At 39.4% G+C, this 16,137-nt stretch overlaps 1 protein-coding gene and 1 non-coding gene across 8 annotated transcripts in view; both read left to right on the top strand.

Moving 5' to 3' along the window:
• Positions 1 to 16,137, top strand: part of Eya4 (EYA transcriptional coactivator and phosphatase 4) — a 237,307-nt gene that overhangs the window by 160,061 nt on the left and 61,109 nt on the right. For all 7 annotated transcript variants that reach the window (XM_021221739.2, XM_021221741.2, XM_021221740.2 and 4 more), the window contains one exon: positions 9,640 to 9,764. In XM_021221739.2, the coding sequence (XP_021077398.1) occupies positions 9,640 to 9,764 (125 nt within the window). The remainder of the gene's footprint in view (positions 1 to 9,639; positions 9,765 to 16,137) is intronic.
• LOC115062852 lies at positions 15,801 to 15,907 on the top strand. Its single transcript, XR_003842765.1, has one exon. It is a non-coding gene; the product is annotated as a U6 spliceosomal RNA (small nuclear RNA).

Here is a 16,137-nt window from a genome sequence, read left to right as displayed (position 1 = left end):
ATGCCTAGTGCTCAGCTGAATGTCTACACGCTCATGCCTAGTGCTCAGCTGAATGTCTACACGCTCATGCCTAGTGCTCAGCTGAATGTCTACACTATTAAACAGTTGTTTGCAGAGACCCGTGAGACCACGACACAAGGTTTCTCTCACACTACGTTTTACATGCCTGTTTCAGGTTTTAGAAGCTGCCATTTGTATTATCCATGAAGAAGTTACAATGTCATCATGTTCTGGAAAAGAATTGGAAATTATTTATTGTAAGGTAGGAAATCAGAAAGTTCCAGGTTGTCCTCAGAGACTCTGTGAGTTCAAGTCCCAACTTCTCAGCCTGGGCTACAAGGTTACATATAAATGAATTTCGTCATTTAGTTTCCTTATTATTTGTTTTTGTCAAGCCCTCCATCTTGAAGAAGGATCATAGAATTTTTCATTCCACACCCAGTGTTTGCAAATGGCCAATCTTTCCCTAAGTGATCTTAACAAACGGAAGCATTGAGTTCTCTTCAGGTCGTGGTGCCTCCCACCTAGGAAAAGACAGCTCTGTAATGGAATCCCAGCATATGCATTATCTCCCCTTCTGCCTGCCTGTGTGATCATACAGCAAATTAAAAGGTCTCCAGGCTCAGCCTGCCTTCCAGCTGCCAGCCCCTGGTAGACACAAGGGAGCCAGGAGGGACCAGGTGGAGCAGTGTTGAGTTGCACCAAACACACAACGCAAGGAGATTGGCCATAACTCCCCAATTGAATATTTATACCAACCCCAATTCTCATCTTGCTCTTTGGCACTGACCACAGTGCTGAGCTACTGCTGATTTCAAGGGCGCTGCATTGTGTTGGATCTGCTCTGTGAACTATTACGCCAGATGAGAAATGGGCCACGGGGTCCTATTGCTGAGGTGGCATGTTGACTTTTTTTTTCCCCATGGAGACTATCCTGTTACAGTGTCCTAAGGAAGGGGCAATGAGGGTGGGGACATTTCCTGACATCATCTGGCACTGCTGTTCTGTGAGGATGTATGCAGACTCCACCACTGCTTTTAGCAGAATGGACGGCACCTGAAACTACATTAAAGAAAGCACAACTCTCTGGGTCGGGTGTTGCCGTGTTTCCGTCTTCTGCTAAGACGGTTTTATTTTTGTGTGCTAAGGTCAGACACTTATCACAGGGCCTTCTCATCATATTTCATGTTCTGGACTCCCTGCGGCAGCTGCTAACTCCCTAACTCTCAACGTGAATGGGTTGAGTAACCTCATAAAGATACAAAATGTCTTGGCGAAGGGAGGGCAGGAGTAGAGAATGCCTGTGTAAGGGAGAGGCTCTGTGTTATTCAGTAAGCCTTGTAAAGCTGAGAAGTTATTTCTGTGCACACACCCATTAACTTTTTCAAGGTAGTGGTCATGAACTTAAACTCACATTCTCCTCTCCCAGTTTGAATCAATGGGACGCCTTCCTTGTACTTTTATCACCAGCTTTACTTAAGGAAACTTCATTATTGTTTCCTTTTTATTTAAAATGTTAGGGTTTTGAGAATTTTATGTTCCAGTATTGTATTCACATCACTCCACTTTGTCATTTTACCCTCTGACTCTGAACTTCAAGACCTCTTTGTAATTATTATTGGCGTGTATTTGTGGTGTGTGTGTGTGTGTGTGTGTGTGTGTGTGTGTGTGTGTGTGGTATGTATGTGACTTATTGAGTCCATATAGGGCTGCTAGCATATGCATGTGTTTAGAGCTTACCACCTGTGCCTTCAAGGAGTTTGTTCCTGAAGAAAACCGATTCTTTCTCTCTGCAGACATTGAGTTCCTGCAGCTCTTCATCTAAGAGCAAGTGGGTCCTTGTGAAAATGTCCTCTTCTTACATTGTCAGTGAGACAATATGACACAATACATTGTCTACCACTGGATTTCTTATGAATCGCTGTTTTATTGGTTAAATTTAAATCAATAGAGGACAATGATCAGGACACTGCAGCCTAAGTCCACTAAGGAGAAAACATGCCAAATGCTGGCAGTGCCGGAAAAGGGGAGTGAAGGCAAGCATTCTAATATAGTTTAACTCTGTGTATGTGTGTGTACACATGCTCCCAACAGGCCTTTTAAAGAGAAAAGGCTACAACATGGACACTGACGGCCAGAACTTAAGTTACTCCAGTGCCTTCTCTCAAAAGGAATAAATCTGGTGACAGACTTGTTGCCTTCAAGACTTCTGTTGAAGCTGGCTTGCTCATCTCCTTTATACTGGGAGATCGATGACACAGTGATTAAGGCTATGGGGGTGTAACGCTAAAAAAGAGGACAATGGGGTACAGAATTGGGGTTTAGCAGGACAGACAGTTCAGCCCCACGCCATGGCTTTTGGAGGAAGGCATTAAAGCTATTCATTTAGGTGCCAAGTGTCAAACACACAGGTGGCATTGGCTTAGAATGCGAGTTCTTCAGCATCCCCAGGGACACTGGTGTGGGGGTTTCCATGGCCCAGTTCCAGCCAAAGTTGAGACTGTCCAGTAAAAGGACTATTTAGGCCGACTCCAGAAGACAGTCTGGAGGGAAAGGCACCAAGACTTTGCCATTCTGGGGATTTTAACTGTGCATCTATATAAACTATACATCTACAGATTACCCCAATAGCTGAAGAAGCTGGCAATGGCCTAGGAACGCTGAGAGAAGGGGAGGTGCCCAAGAGGACAGGGGAATGTCATATGAACCTGACTTCTTGTTTTTAAAAAGGCCGTTTCAGGACGGAAGATTTAGTTCTACTTCTATCCAAGAGGCTGTTTTCTTCTAGAATGCAAGTTCGGAGGAAACTACGGATACAAATTTTTCTGATGCTGTATGTTTTCCGGAGATGAAATGGGCTTCTTATTAAGAGGATGGTTTTCCTTAGCATGTTTTCAGACAGAGCAGGTGTGTGCTATCGACACTGAAGAAGTGATTTTTTACTAAGTGGAAACACTTATTAAATAGGTACTCCATTAAACTAAATATGCCTCTGAGGGGTGGCTCATTATCTCCGGTGCATGTTTAAACCCCACGTTAAATATATTTGATCTACTTATCAACCTCAGATTTGATCCTAAGATCCCATGATTGGTAAATGACAGAGGTGATGTTTAATGCTCAGTTTAGAGTTAACAGTGCCTGATTTTAACCCGACATTCAGCCTGAAACAAAATATGATGTTTTTGGTTGAAGACCAGGGTTTGTGCCATCATAATCAGAAATTAAATTAGTTTAATAGGTAACATTTTGTTCATTACACCGATGCTTTGTTCTTCTTTGTTAAAACACTCTAATACAAAAAATGTTTATCCCACATGACGTCTGGACACCTGGCAGAGTCTCTGTAGAGAATGAGTTGATGTATTCCCCAGTATAATTGATGGCATCGAATGTTTTGATTGTGGCCTTCTGGCTTCACCCCACAACTTTCTAGTGGAAAATAATTTCCTGCTTCATTAACCACGGTTTGTAACCGATCTTATAGAAACTTGACTCCTGCTCCATTCGAATAATGCTTGGAGGATCTGGGGGAGTTTTGTTCTTTTCTTTGTTTTCCAATGAAGGGACCCTTTTGAAAACCCAGATTTAGACATGCTCCCGTTGGTTTAAAGTATTTGCTCATGGTTCTTAGAGACGGAACTGGAGGACTCATGTTTTATCTGAGTAATGTGTTTGAATCAAAGGTGACACACACACACACACACACANAGAGAGAGAGAGAGAGAGAGAGAGAGAGAGAGAGAGAGAGAGAGAGAGATCCCCAGGTTTCAAGTGTGAGAAAGATGTTTACTTGTGAGCCCTGAAAGGTGTCCAGAGAAGATCACTTTCCTGCATTTATTTGCTTTGGCTCCAGGGACTGAGATCTCTCTGTAAATGAGTGCCGTACTGTGAGCGTTCATATTGGCCTTGGGGTTTGTTGTCAGTGGGCTGGAGACTAGTGTAGCTCTCCACAGCAGCCTATTTCTCCAAGTCCTTCTCAGTAAAGATCATGAGGTCTTCCTCCCGTGGCTCCTCGTTAGCACAGATCACTCAGTTCTCCCCATGTTCTGAGAAATGAGCTCGTGAAGGCCTCCCCTGGGGCAGCCTGTCCACCAGAACACAGACACTAAGTGACAGAGATGTGTCATGTCCTGGAGCAGAGGTCCTGTCTCAGGGCCATAACTGTGGCAAGAACATCTAGACCCTATTCAGAAATGTGTTGGCTTAAGGTGTGACGTGCTGCTGTTACTGATGTTTTCCGAGGTGGGGGCTCTGAGAGCCAGTCCTGACATGAGCTAATCAAGTTGCTTTATTAGTATGTAGAAGCATGCTCTCTCCCTCTCTTCTTCCATTCCACCCTTTCTCTCTCTTCCTCTCTCCACCCATCTCTTTTTTTTTAAACACACACATCCATACACATTTTGGAGAAATCTCAAGTTTTTTATGTATGTGTGTGTGTATACGCATGTATGTATGCATGCATGCATATGAATTATGCATTCACAAGCACACATATATACATAAAAATTCAACACACGTTTACATCATAGAACTAACTCCATCTTTGTATTAGAAGCCAAAAATGTCCTTCTGTTCCTAGGACCGTGCTTAGAACAGAGATAGCCGAACAGGTCACTAAACTCCACTAAATCTGACCTCAGGTAGCTCAGGTCATCCGTTCGAATCATTCTCTTCTATTGCTGTGTCGCTGTACGCATGTTATCATGGCCAGATACTCCGTGTCATCACAATAGTCACGGGATGGGGCAGAGCGCACAACCGAGAGAAGATTCGCTCTTCTGGAGCCTTCCACTCCAGTCAGATGAAAAGAACCCTCTTGGTCACTTCTATTCTTCAGCTAGCGAGGATTGACGATCCTGTCTTATACCAAGCAACATCATCAGCAAAGCGCATACAAAACCCCTATGTTCATAAGCATCCATCTAGCGGTCACACTGCAGTTTCTCTCGGTAGGCACTGAGAACTGGGAACCTCGAACCTCATTCTGCAATGTTTATTTCACAGAGAGAGAAAGCTCATGTGACAGGGTTCTAAAGTCTAGGACACTTACATTTCTTGGGTCCTGAACAGCTGATGGAGGGACTCTATAAATAAACAGGGCCATGAGTCATTACCAGAATCTACAGAGGGTGAATCATAGTGTCTGAGTTGGAATAGATTATGCAGTACACAAACTTAAGGTTTCAGACTATGCAAATCAAATTCCACCTGAGCTACAAACAGAAACTCTTGAAAAGAAGCAAGAAGCTAGTTCCTGCATCTTGGGATTCTCTCATTTCTTCTTCTCAATGACCACATCAGGCTAAGATTAAGTTCACTTATTTAAATTGCCCAGACAGATCCTAATGTTTAAAAGCCTGATGATATAAGGCTCACGAAAAGGGAGTTGAAAGCGATGCCTTAGGAGGGAAGGAGGGACGCCTTGACATGCAGTGTGTATGAGCAGTGTTCGATGAGGCAAATAGGTGTTTGTATTGACATTTGTAAGTTTTGAAAACAATTCTATTACATTGAACTTTCAAAGTCCCTGAAGTTAGACAATTGTATGCTTTCCAAAGCAGACACAAGAGACTACAGGAAGATACTTCAGCAGTCACGGGAATAATGACATATTTCTGTTCACTAAAGACTCCTTTAATTGTAGGAGGTTTAAATCCAGTAAAATAAATATGCCCTAGGAGCTGCACTGTAAAACTCCAGATAGCTGCCTTCTCATTTCCTGTGGACCGGACTGCAGCACACCAGGGCTCTATTCACTTCATAGGCTAATTTTTTGTTGGTTTGCAGAAGCAACACGTTTCGCTTCTTTGCTTTTTTTTTTTTTTTTTTTTTTTTTTTTTTTTTTTTTTTTTTTTTTTGTGGTGTATGCTATGTTCTTTCATTCCTGACTGGTTTTCCTGGCTTACACATCTTGTACATGATCCAAATTGGCTCAGAGCCCCCACACTACTTTGAGACTTCAGTAATACCACTGACTAGAAACCTCCCTCAGGGTCCTTTATTTGAACCAATCAAAATCTAGCAAGCAATTTCAGAGATAGTTTTTCTGACTCTTGGAGCTTACACTACTGTCTGTCCCATCAGTGGGCTGCTAATGTTCTGAACCTTACAGTCCAAGGCAGAGACTCTGCCCTCTTGTGTCAAAAAGTCTTTGCTTGTGCTGAGAGCCAGTTAAGATATCTGAGAAGTCTGAAGCAGTGATCTTCAGGCTGTTGGGGGGGGGATCCCCAACTCCATCCATTTCAACCCCCTTTAATGTTCCTCATGTCATTGACCACATAAACACCAGTGTTGCCTGGACAGTGTACACCTTTATTTAGATTTTTATCTCTAATTAAGGGAGAGTCCAAGAATTAACTTCTACTTGTTTTCTGTCAGTAGAGTTGCACAGAAGATCAACATTGTACTGGTTGGGTTTTGTGTGTCATCCTGACACAAGTTAGAGTCATCACCACTGATGGCCCTGGGTTCTATAAGACAGCAGGCTGAGCAAGCCATGGTGAGCAAGCCAGTAAGCAGCATCCCTCCACGGTCTCTACATCAGCTCCCGTCTCAAGGTCCCTACCCTGTTTGAGTTCCTGTCTTGACTTGCTCTTATGATGGATTGTGATCTGGAAATGTAAGCCAAATAAACCCTTTCCTGCCCATCTTGCTTTTTGGTCACAGTGTTTCATTGCAGCAATAAAACCCTAACTAAGACCAGGCTCATCCAGGTCTTTCCTGCTGATTCTAAAGCCAAGGTCATACATAGGCCTGCTTCTCGCTAATGTGCGTTCTCTTCAACAGGGGTCAGGTTTCCCTGATTCCTCAGAATATTTACAGTTTCCTGAACATTATATAAGAAAACTCAGTGAACTCTGAAGCACACTGCTTGCCTTCTTTTGTCGGTTTTTCCCCCAAACACAAGCCCTTTTTGTTACACGGCAGTTAAGGCAAAGTACCTGATCATTTAGAATCTTCTTGGGCTGAGTTGAAGCATAGTTGTACGGTGAACAGCCCAACTGGCAACTCCCTTGACACGATGCCATCTTGATAGTTCAGTGTTTGAACTGTGGGCTTATTGAAGATGGAAACACTTTTTGGTTTTATTTACTACTGAGAAATTCCTTGCCTGTTTATCTTTGGGAAATTCATCCAGTGGATCTCAAAATTTTTACAAAAACAAAAATCTTAATTGAGATTGGTATGAATTAAAGAGGAGTTCCCCCCTTAAGTTTCTAAACACCATTTTCTTTCTGTCTTTACTCCTTGTTGATATTTTATTTCTCCTGCCTGTTTAACCCTGCTGGTAGAATGCTGCACCCAAGGGGAAAGCACATATCTCGGTCCTTGCTCTGAAATACTTAGGCATTTCCTCATTTACTGTGGCACACGCTGCGGAGGTTTTCAGGAATGTTTTCACAGATGAAGGAGAACTGGCTGGACTGGCTTACCAAGAATGTACACCATGAATGGGTGATGGATACTATCCAGTACATCTTTGCCACCACGGTCATAGTATTTGTCAATATTTTGCATGCCATTGATCTCTAGATGCTAAGCCTACCTTGCACCTCCAGGATAAGCCACATAGGTTCTAAACCAGCTCCCTGGCTCACTGCTCTCCATTTGATAGGAGCCTAGTGCCTTGGCTGTCTGTAATAGGTGTGGATCCATATTGTCCTTCTTGAAACCTCCTCTGTCTGATTCTGGATCAGGATAGCAGACTTGCCATCCACAGGAGAATACAGTTTCCTTCCTTCTCCCAGGTGACAGAATTTACGCAATATTACTTTCCCTCATATATTTTGCTTCAATTTTAAAAAGATACTTAATTTTTTGTGACATGTGTCTATGCAATGTATTGCACGTATATAGGGAGGTGTGTTCACGTGCATGCCAGTGCAGGCGGTGTGTATGTGAGAGAGCATGCGAGCGGAGGCTATAGGATGACTCCGGGTGCTTTTGCAATGACTCTTTATCTCGTTTTTTCTAAGACAGGCTCTGCTCCTGAGCCTTGAGCACATGTGTTAATCTCTGGCCAACGCATCCAGGGAACCCTTGCCCTTCTCCAGCTTGGGAATTCCGGAGAAGCTTCACCATACTCAGCTCTTGCCTAAGTGCTGGGAATTTGAAGACGGACCCTCGCGTTTGCAGAGCAGCCATTGCCTTGTCTAAACCTTTTTTATAGCACCATCCCTGGGATTTTTTTCATTTGATAACTGATTTGGAGATTTTTCTATATTTTTACTGAGTCAGGTTTGGCCTCTTTTATCCAACCTGAGTTCACTGACATTGTTTATAATGTCCTTTCATCCTTTGGATACCACCACCGTCTCTAGTGACTGTTTGGAATTAAAAACTATTAGTATTGATTATGGCTTTTTCTATTTCAATTATTTCTTCCCTTTACTGTTTCATCCTACTGGTGTCTGCTAATTTTTCTGTTTCTAATGTTTCAGATGAAAATGTATATCATAGATTTTCAAGCTCCTTCCCCTGTTTCTCACTAACCACCACCATATATATAATATATAATATATAATATATAATATATAATATATAATATATAATATATAATATATAATATATAATATATAATATATAATATATAATATATATAATAATATATTATATATATTATTATATAATATTATATGTTTTGAATTGATGTATTGTCACTCTTACTTTGCTCTATTTGCCATTTTTCATTTATTTTTTAATTTTTCTTTGACTGACATTAGAAGATTAAATAGAAGTATAACATTTCATTAGCAAAAATTGGGGTTTTATATATCATATTATCATTGGGTTTTTTTTGACTGACTTCATTATGGTGGGATATCATATTCTATAAGATTTACATTTAACATCTTATTAGTATTTATCTTGTAGGCCAGTATAGTTCTTTTGGCAATGTTCCATGTCTAATTAAAATTAGCTTATTTCTATAGTTATTATTAGGTCCTATAAATCATGGGTGATAATAATGCTTTAAGATTTTTTTTTTATTTTGGAGTCTTTAAAAAAAATGACTTTTGTGAAATTGTGTTCTAAGGTTCAAATCATGTTCACGAAGTTAGTTGCCTCTTTCTTCCTTTAATTTTGTCAGAAAACATCAATCCTTTCAGGATCTCAGGTTTATTAGCTGCATCAATTCCTTTCTACTCTCAGAAGCAAACCTGTCAAAGTCTCCTCTTTTTGGATAGAAAACATCATTTTCTGTTAGAAGACTTACAAGTCTGACTGTCGGTCTCGGGGTTGTTTTAAAGCCACTTGGATCAACTTGAGTTGTGTTTACTTCTGGCTACGGGTTACATCCTCACTGGCGATAGGAGCTGCCGAGTCACAGGAATTAAACATTCTCCCCGTCCCTCTGTGTTGCTATCAGGAATGATTTATTTCAAGACAGCATCCATGTCAATGTAGACAGTCATGATCAGAGTCTGAACTTTTCTTGGCATCATTACATGAACACGCATGTAGGATTGCACAGCAGAACAAGTTCATGTGTGTGGAGAACAAGTCTCACAGTGGAGTCTACCTCTATTTTCAGTGTGCTGCCATTGGCATACATGAACACTCAAAGACTGAAAGGAGAAATTTAAAATGTTTGCTGCAATGTCAATTTGACCTCTGCTGCTCCTATTCTAACAGGTCTATGGAAATGCAAGACCTAGCAAGTCCCCATGCCTTGGTTGGAGGCAGTGATACACCTGGGAACTCCAAGCTCGATAAATCTGGTCTCAGCAGCACTTCAGTCACAACAAATGGAACAGGAGGTAAGTGCCATCCCAAAGATGCCCACAGTCACCTCTAAGGGCTTGCCTCAAGCTTCATGCTAGAGGTTGCTAATAAATAGCAATCCTATTACTGATGCTGTGATCAGAGTTACATACAAAGAATATCCAGCTAGTTTATAAGTGTTCTACTTACCTTCAAAGTTGAATCCCTTATCTATAGCTATGAACATACATAGAGAATATATTATCCCCGAGAAGTATTTCAAAAGGTTACCTATTCATATTTTCCCCTATAAATATTCCACAGAATTTAAAAATTATAGATAAAAGATATCACCACATATATGTGTGTGCATTAATTTGCATATTCAATATTTTTGTTTTAGTTTTAAATTTAAATAAAAAATGTTATCCCAACATTTTTCATTAAAATAGTGTTTATTGCAATTGATTTAAAATGCAATAAAAATATTTATATCTACTGCATTTTTTCAAAAAAAAATACTATGACACGTAGCATTTATATGAAAGAGAATTGCATTTTCTCCTTTTATTAAGTCACAATGCCACAACTTATGATAACAATAAGTTATTATTTCAAATATCCTTCATTATTATTTTTAAGAAATGCGTTCAGTTTGTCAGAACATATGATCCAAGTGTGCAAAAAATATGTACATTTAGAGACACTATGGCATATACACACAAGCAATACGTAAATTGTATTTTAAATTACTCACCATCAGCCTTGGTACCAAAGTCAAGTTTATGAAAATGCTGTTTTATTTAACAAACTATTCATATGGTCAGATGTCAGCATTTGCCACATCATATTTTCTTGTATCTGTGAGATTGATATACCCCATCCCAATTAATCTGAATTGTTTTCTTGTCAAGTTGTGTGCATTGCAGCCTATCCTGCACTTTAATAATGTGTCCCACCAAACCCTTTGTAGATTAACACTTCCCTTGTTAACTTGTCTCGAAACACGCATCTGTCATTTCATGCTAATGAATGGATGGATTTGGAACTGCAAGTGTTTAGGGATATTTAGTCAACGTCCCCAGAGCATTTCCCTTTAAAGTCAGAGCTGAGAACAGAGAATAAGACTGAACAACTGAAGTTGTCTGAAAGAAGAGCGGGGAGTCCCTGATGCATAGGCACAGTTGTGAGCCGAAGCCGACCTGATTCACTAACACACAGAAGGCACACAGTTAGAGCCTTGCTGAAAGGTCGGAAACTGGTGCCAGCACTGATAATTGCTCAAGGACACTCAGCATGCCTTCAGATGATGAACTCTTATACTGTTCCTGTTCTCAGGGGACAACATGACTGTTTTAAACACAGCAGACTGGCTGCTGAGTTGCAACACCCCCTCTTCCGCAACAAGTATGAGAGCCGATGGTACACTGCATGTGTTTGGGTGTGGCTTTGACATCTGGTTTGCTATCTGCTCTGTGTTTGCTTCACTTTTCTATGTTCTACACTGATCAGCTAAAACCGGCAGCTTAAACAGGCCTTGTCCCTGTCTGTGTTTAACCTCTGGCTGCAGTTTTCTTATCATTTATTACTTTAATCTTATAGGCTTAGATCGGTGGGGGGAGGTTCTTATATTTTTCATACTTCTATACCACTGGAGATAATATTTACTCAGAGCTAATTATCAGTTTCTTATGTCATTCTTTCAGCCCAACAAAATCATGTCGATCTGAGCAGGCTCAGCCAGTGAGCGTTCACAGAAACTCAATTACCCAATGGCCTACTTATGCCCACAGTTTATATTGTTAATACTACTACAAGGTTTCACTATCTTATAGTCTTTGAAAAATATTCCAAAGACTCTAAAATAGAATTAACATTCAATAGTCTACCATTTTAAAGTTACTAGCAGTGACAGCTGTGCTTATAAGATTATTAGCATGACACAGTAGAATATGCCTGTAATCCCAGCTGCTTAGTAGGCTGAAGTAGAAAACTCACAAGTTTAAGTCCAGTCAGCATAGTAAAACCCATTCTCAACTAACTGAATAAATGAATAAATAATAAAATTATAAATCAAGTCTCTTAAAAGGTGCCAAGCTATTGATATTGACTGCATTCATCCGTACATGTAAGATTTCTCCTAGAATAAATGCTAATATGCAAGTGAAAGTTAAAACAAAACCATCGCAGTTCTACAGAACCTTCCATATTAGAATTTAAATGAAAACATAAATCATACCCAGGCATAAAAATAGAGAATTTGGCTGGACAATGCTCAATTTCAGAATAAATTTAAATACATGACAAGTAAAAAGCATTATGTTCATTATTTATATTTTCATAATTTGAATTGTAGATATTTTCCATTTTCATGCTTAAAAAAAGTGTTGCCACAATGTAGCTATTCTTGATTCCCTTTGGTAAAGAGCTGGATGGTAAATGCTCTCCCATGATTGTAGGTCAGTCATTTGGTTTCCTCCAACAGCTCATCTCTAATGTGTAGAAGCAAAAGTAGCTCTAGCCTGTATGTAAATAAAGGCACAGGGCCCAGGTCCAACAAAACTGTATTGATAGACCCTGAAATTTAAATTTTATATGCATTTTTGTGTTACAAATATCTTTGTGTTACAAAATATTCTAATTTTGCTGAGTTGTTTTTTTTTTAAAATTCATCCATGGCTCACTGATATTTATTCTAAAATGGTTACAATGTAATCACATGTGATGCAATGTTAGAATGGCAAACTCCTACACTGAGTGTTTCATCCAGCCCATGTCATCTCACCCAGAAGCCTCTTTCTAAGTGTACAGTATCACACTTTCCTGGTCTGTCACACGATGCTCAAGTGGTCTGTAAGGGCAATGATGTGCACAGCAGGAGCACAATGCATCTGGACCGTAGCATTCAGATACACTGACTGGGTGTGTCACATCAAACAAGTTCCTGGCTCTTCCATGTCTTAGCTCCTTAATATGAAAGGAAGATTCTAGTCTTCCTGGCAGGCATCTTTGTTAGTAGATAAACTGATTGCCAATAAATACCACTTATAGTTTTCTTTCAATAGGTAATTCCATAATAATTAGAGAATAGGTTCATTTTTAAGGAAACATTCATTGTTTGAAAATATTTCTTATGCTACAAATTCTCTGAATTTACAAATGTGTAAACTGGACAACAGAAACCAACCCTGTAGGATTGGTATGCTAAAAATACTTTGATACAATTGTTAAGTGTTAATGGTAACAACTCATGATGAAATGGGTTCTAGACACTGATAGAGAAATTTTAATGAATTTTATTGATGTCTCAGGAGTTCTTTATGACACAAATGTTTCCTGCTTGGTCTCTCTTATTGAGGATAAAATACGTTTAAATGGTTTATTTTCATGATTAGTTTTAGATCTCTGTGTGTGTGCCCCTAAAGTAGTATTTACAGGTACTTGTGAGCCCTGGATATGGGTTCTGGGAGTTGAACTCAGGTCCTCTGTACTTTTTATTGGTCAGGCATCTCTTTGGCTGTACATACTTTATTTTAATCCTGGTTTTAATATTAGATTTAGATCCTTTGATAAATTTATTACAATAAAACCAAAAGAAAAGCCAAAATCTAATGGCCTTTCCCAGTTTTTTTTTTTTTTTCATTCAAACAAAATTTAATTATAAGCTTTTTAGGTAAGTTGAAACATTACCTTAAGACACTCTGATACCTTGTGTCACTTAAGCATCTCATGTTTCCTAAACTGAATTAAGAAGTTCTATCACCTTAGTTCCAACTATATTAATCTATCTGGAAATTTATGTTGAGAGCCACATTTTCACCTCAAATGTTTATCATTTGTAAAACTCGATAAAATGTAAAATGTAGGAACCAGGTGTGGTACTGTACGCAGATAATCCTAACACGCAGACTATTGTCAGGGAGGAAGGGAAAAGGGGAGGGGGTGCTTAACACATAAGTCAATGGTGAGGCTATGAGCACTGTATGAACACGATATTATTTCAGCTCTGCTGTTAGTACACCAATATAGCAGAGAACATTACCTAAATACATGAGACTGGCTGTGTTCAAACACTGGAATACAGATTCCACATCATAAAGTGTTCTTACATTGCTTTATAATCATTCCCAGACACTAAAAATACAGACCATTGGACAGAATTGACATAATGACTAATGCAAGTCTATTGGTGTATTTTAGACAAAAAAAAAAAAAAAATCTGCAGGCATCTGAGAACCTTCTTCCAGATATATGTAATTTCTGACTTGGATTTTAAGAATACTGTCATGAGCATTGGCCTAGTCACATACATATCGTATACAAATACTTGGGTCTAGTGGGTGTGCTTTGGACAATGTTAAAAAAGTACATTTTATTTTCTCATTTAATTGAGTCATAGCGAGACCCAATTATATCCCCTTCCCTGTACTAGAAAATGAGAAACCCCAGTGCTCCAGTCAGCCACCAAAACACTGCACAAAACGAAACAGACTTGAAAATAGCAATGGAAGCCAGGGAGTGTCCAAGCAAAGTGAGCGACTAGGGCAGGAGATGGTGGAGCTTGAAAAGTCCTGATCAAAAAGACTGGGGAAACCAAAAACAGGACACTGTCATCAGCTGTCCTCGGAACATTTGAAATAGGTATCCAGGAACCTTCTAGAGCTTTTCACATTTAGACAACTAATTCACAGATAGTAAACTTGTTCCTAAACTTGTTTAGGAAGAGAGTCTCCTACTCCTAAACTCTTCTCTCTTGGTATTCTATAACTGTGCTCTTGCTATATTCTAATCATCCACTGACTCACCAAGAGCTCTCACAAAATTAAATATTTATTGTCCAGCTAGGAAGAGAAGGCACTGGCAGATGTGCCTAAGATTTTGAGTTGACGTATTGATCTGGACAAATATAAATGATGGGTTGTAGTGGATAAGAACGCTGGTAGGTGATGCTCGCGTCCAGGTAGTGTTGTAGCTGGGATCTTCTCAATAGATTTATTGTTGAGATTCTTTGCAGAATCTGTCAACTGTCAGGGAGAGAGATAGAGAAAGAACATGAAGTTAAGGGGGAGGGAGGTGGCAAGGGTTTGGGAGCAATTGGGAGAGGAAAAAACAGGACCAAAGTATGAAAGACATGACCAAAGTCTGAAAGAATTAGCTGTCTACCAAGGTTGAGGGGGAAGTGTGTGGCGTTACATACATACCAGTTTAAGCACAGACGTCTGAAAATGAAGTACAAACTGTAAATTACTTGACCTGCCTTCCAAGGACTAAGGTTAAGTTATGATAATAAAATAAATTTTTCCACAAAAAATTATTACCACATATTGCTGCTAAGTAAGTCTAAGCTCTGAAGATACTGTAAGAAGACAAGATAAACCTTGCTTTGAAGACTGAGTTAGGAGCAGGCATGAAACATGACCTGAGAATTCAGACGCTATAAATGACTGCCGACAGTGTCACACTTGGTCTAGACGTGGTCTGTAGATGGCAAGTGTTTCAAAAAGCTAACGTATGGGAAAGTATCGTTCTACTGTTTGTCTCTATGCAAAGCACCCAGCTACAGGAGTGACGCGTAGCAAGGGTTCTGTCTCAAAACGACCCTGGACGCAGTGAGATTTATTCTATCCCACTTGTAGAGAAATGTATTGTGGCTTTCTTATTTTAAGCATGCAGGAGAAAAAAGCCACAAAACCTTCAAACCTGGACATTCAAGTATGGCTATTGATTTTAATTCAAAGTATTTGATGCCGGAATTTGTTTTTTGTTGAAAAAATTGGAGCTATCTGCTTTACACGGTTTTTCTTCCATTTTTAATATGTAAATGATTTTGGAGGCTATCCTAAAAATAGGTAACAACAACACTTGCTTGACATATACTAGTTTACAAAATTAACATTACAAAATTAAAATAGATTTTAATATTTTTGTGAATATGTACTGAATTTGGATTTTTATGTTTTGAAAAATAGTAAGAGAAAAAGAGATTTCTTTTGTTAATGAAAATTTTTCTAGTATGACCATGGACATAACATTAAAATATAGTTTTGTACCCAAATAATATCTATCATATCTCATTAAAAATGCAGAAACAAGTGCTTGCTTCTGCAACATATATACTAAATGTGGAACAATACAAAAAAGATTGCATGGCCCCTGTGCAAGGATGACACGCACATTCTGTGAAGCGTTCCATATTTTTTTGCAGGCTTTTATTTTCATGAGTTCTGCTAATACCATTGTCACACGCCCTTTGAAGTGCAAGTGGGCTGTTTATTCCTGATGTGACATCTTCCTACATGACTCACGTAATGTTTCAACATAAATAAGAGGATTCTCTCTGAAAGAGAGAGAGAGAGAGAGAGAGAGAGAGAGAGAGAGAGAGAGAGAGAGAGAGAGAAAGGAAGGAAGGAAGGAAGGAAGGAAGGAAGG

This window comes from Mus pahari, chromosome 21 (genome assembly GCF_900095145.1).
Source record: "Mus pahari chromosome 21, PAHARI_EIJ_v1.1, whole genome shotgun sequence".
Taxonomy (NCBI): domain Eukaryota; kingdom Metazoa; phylum Chordata; class Mammalia; order Rodentia; family Muridae; genus Mus; species Mus pahari.
The sequence above is the reverse complement of the archived record's forward strand: the minus strand, read 5'-3'. Positions and strand labels throughout refer to the sequence as shown.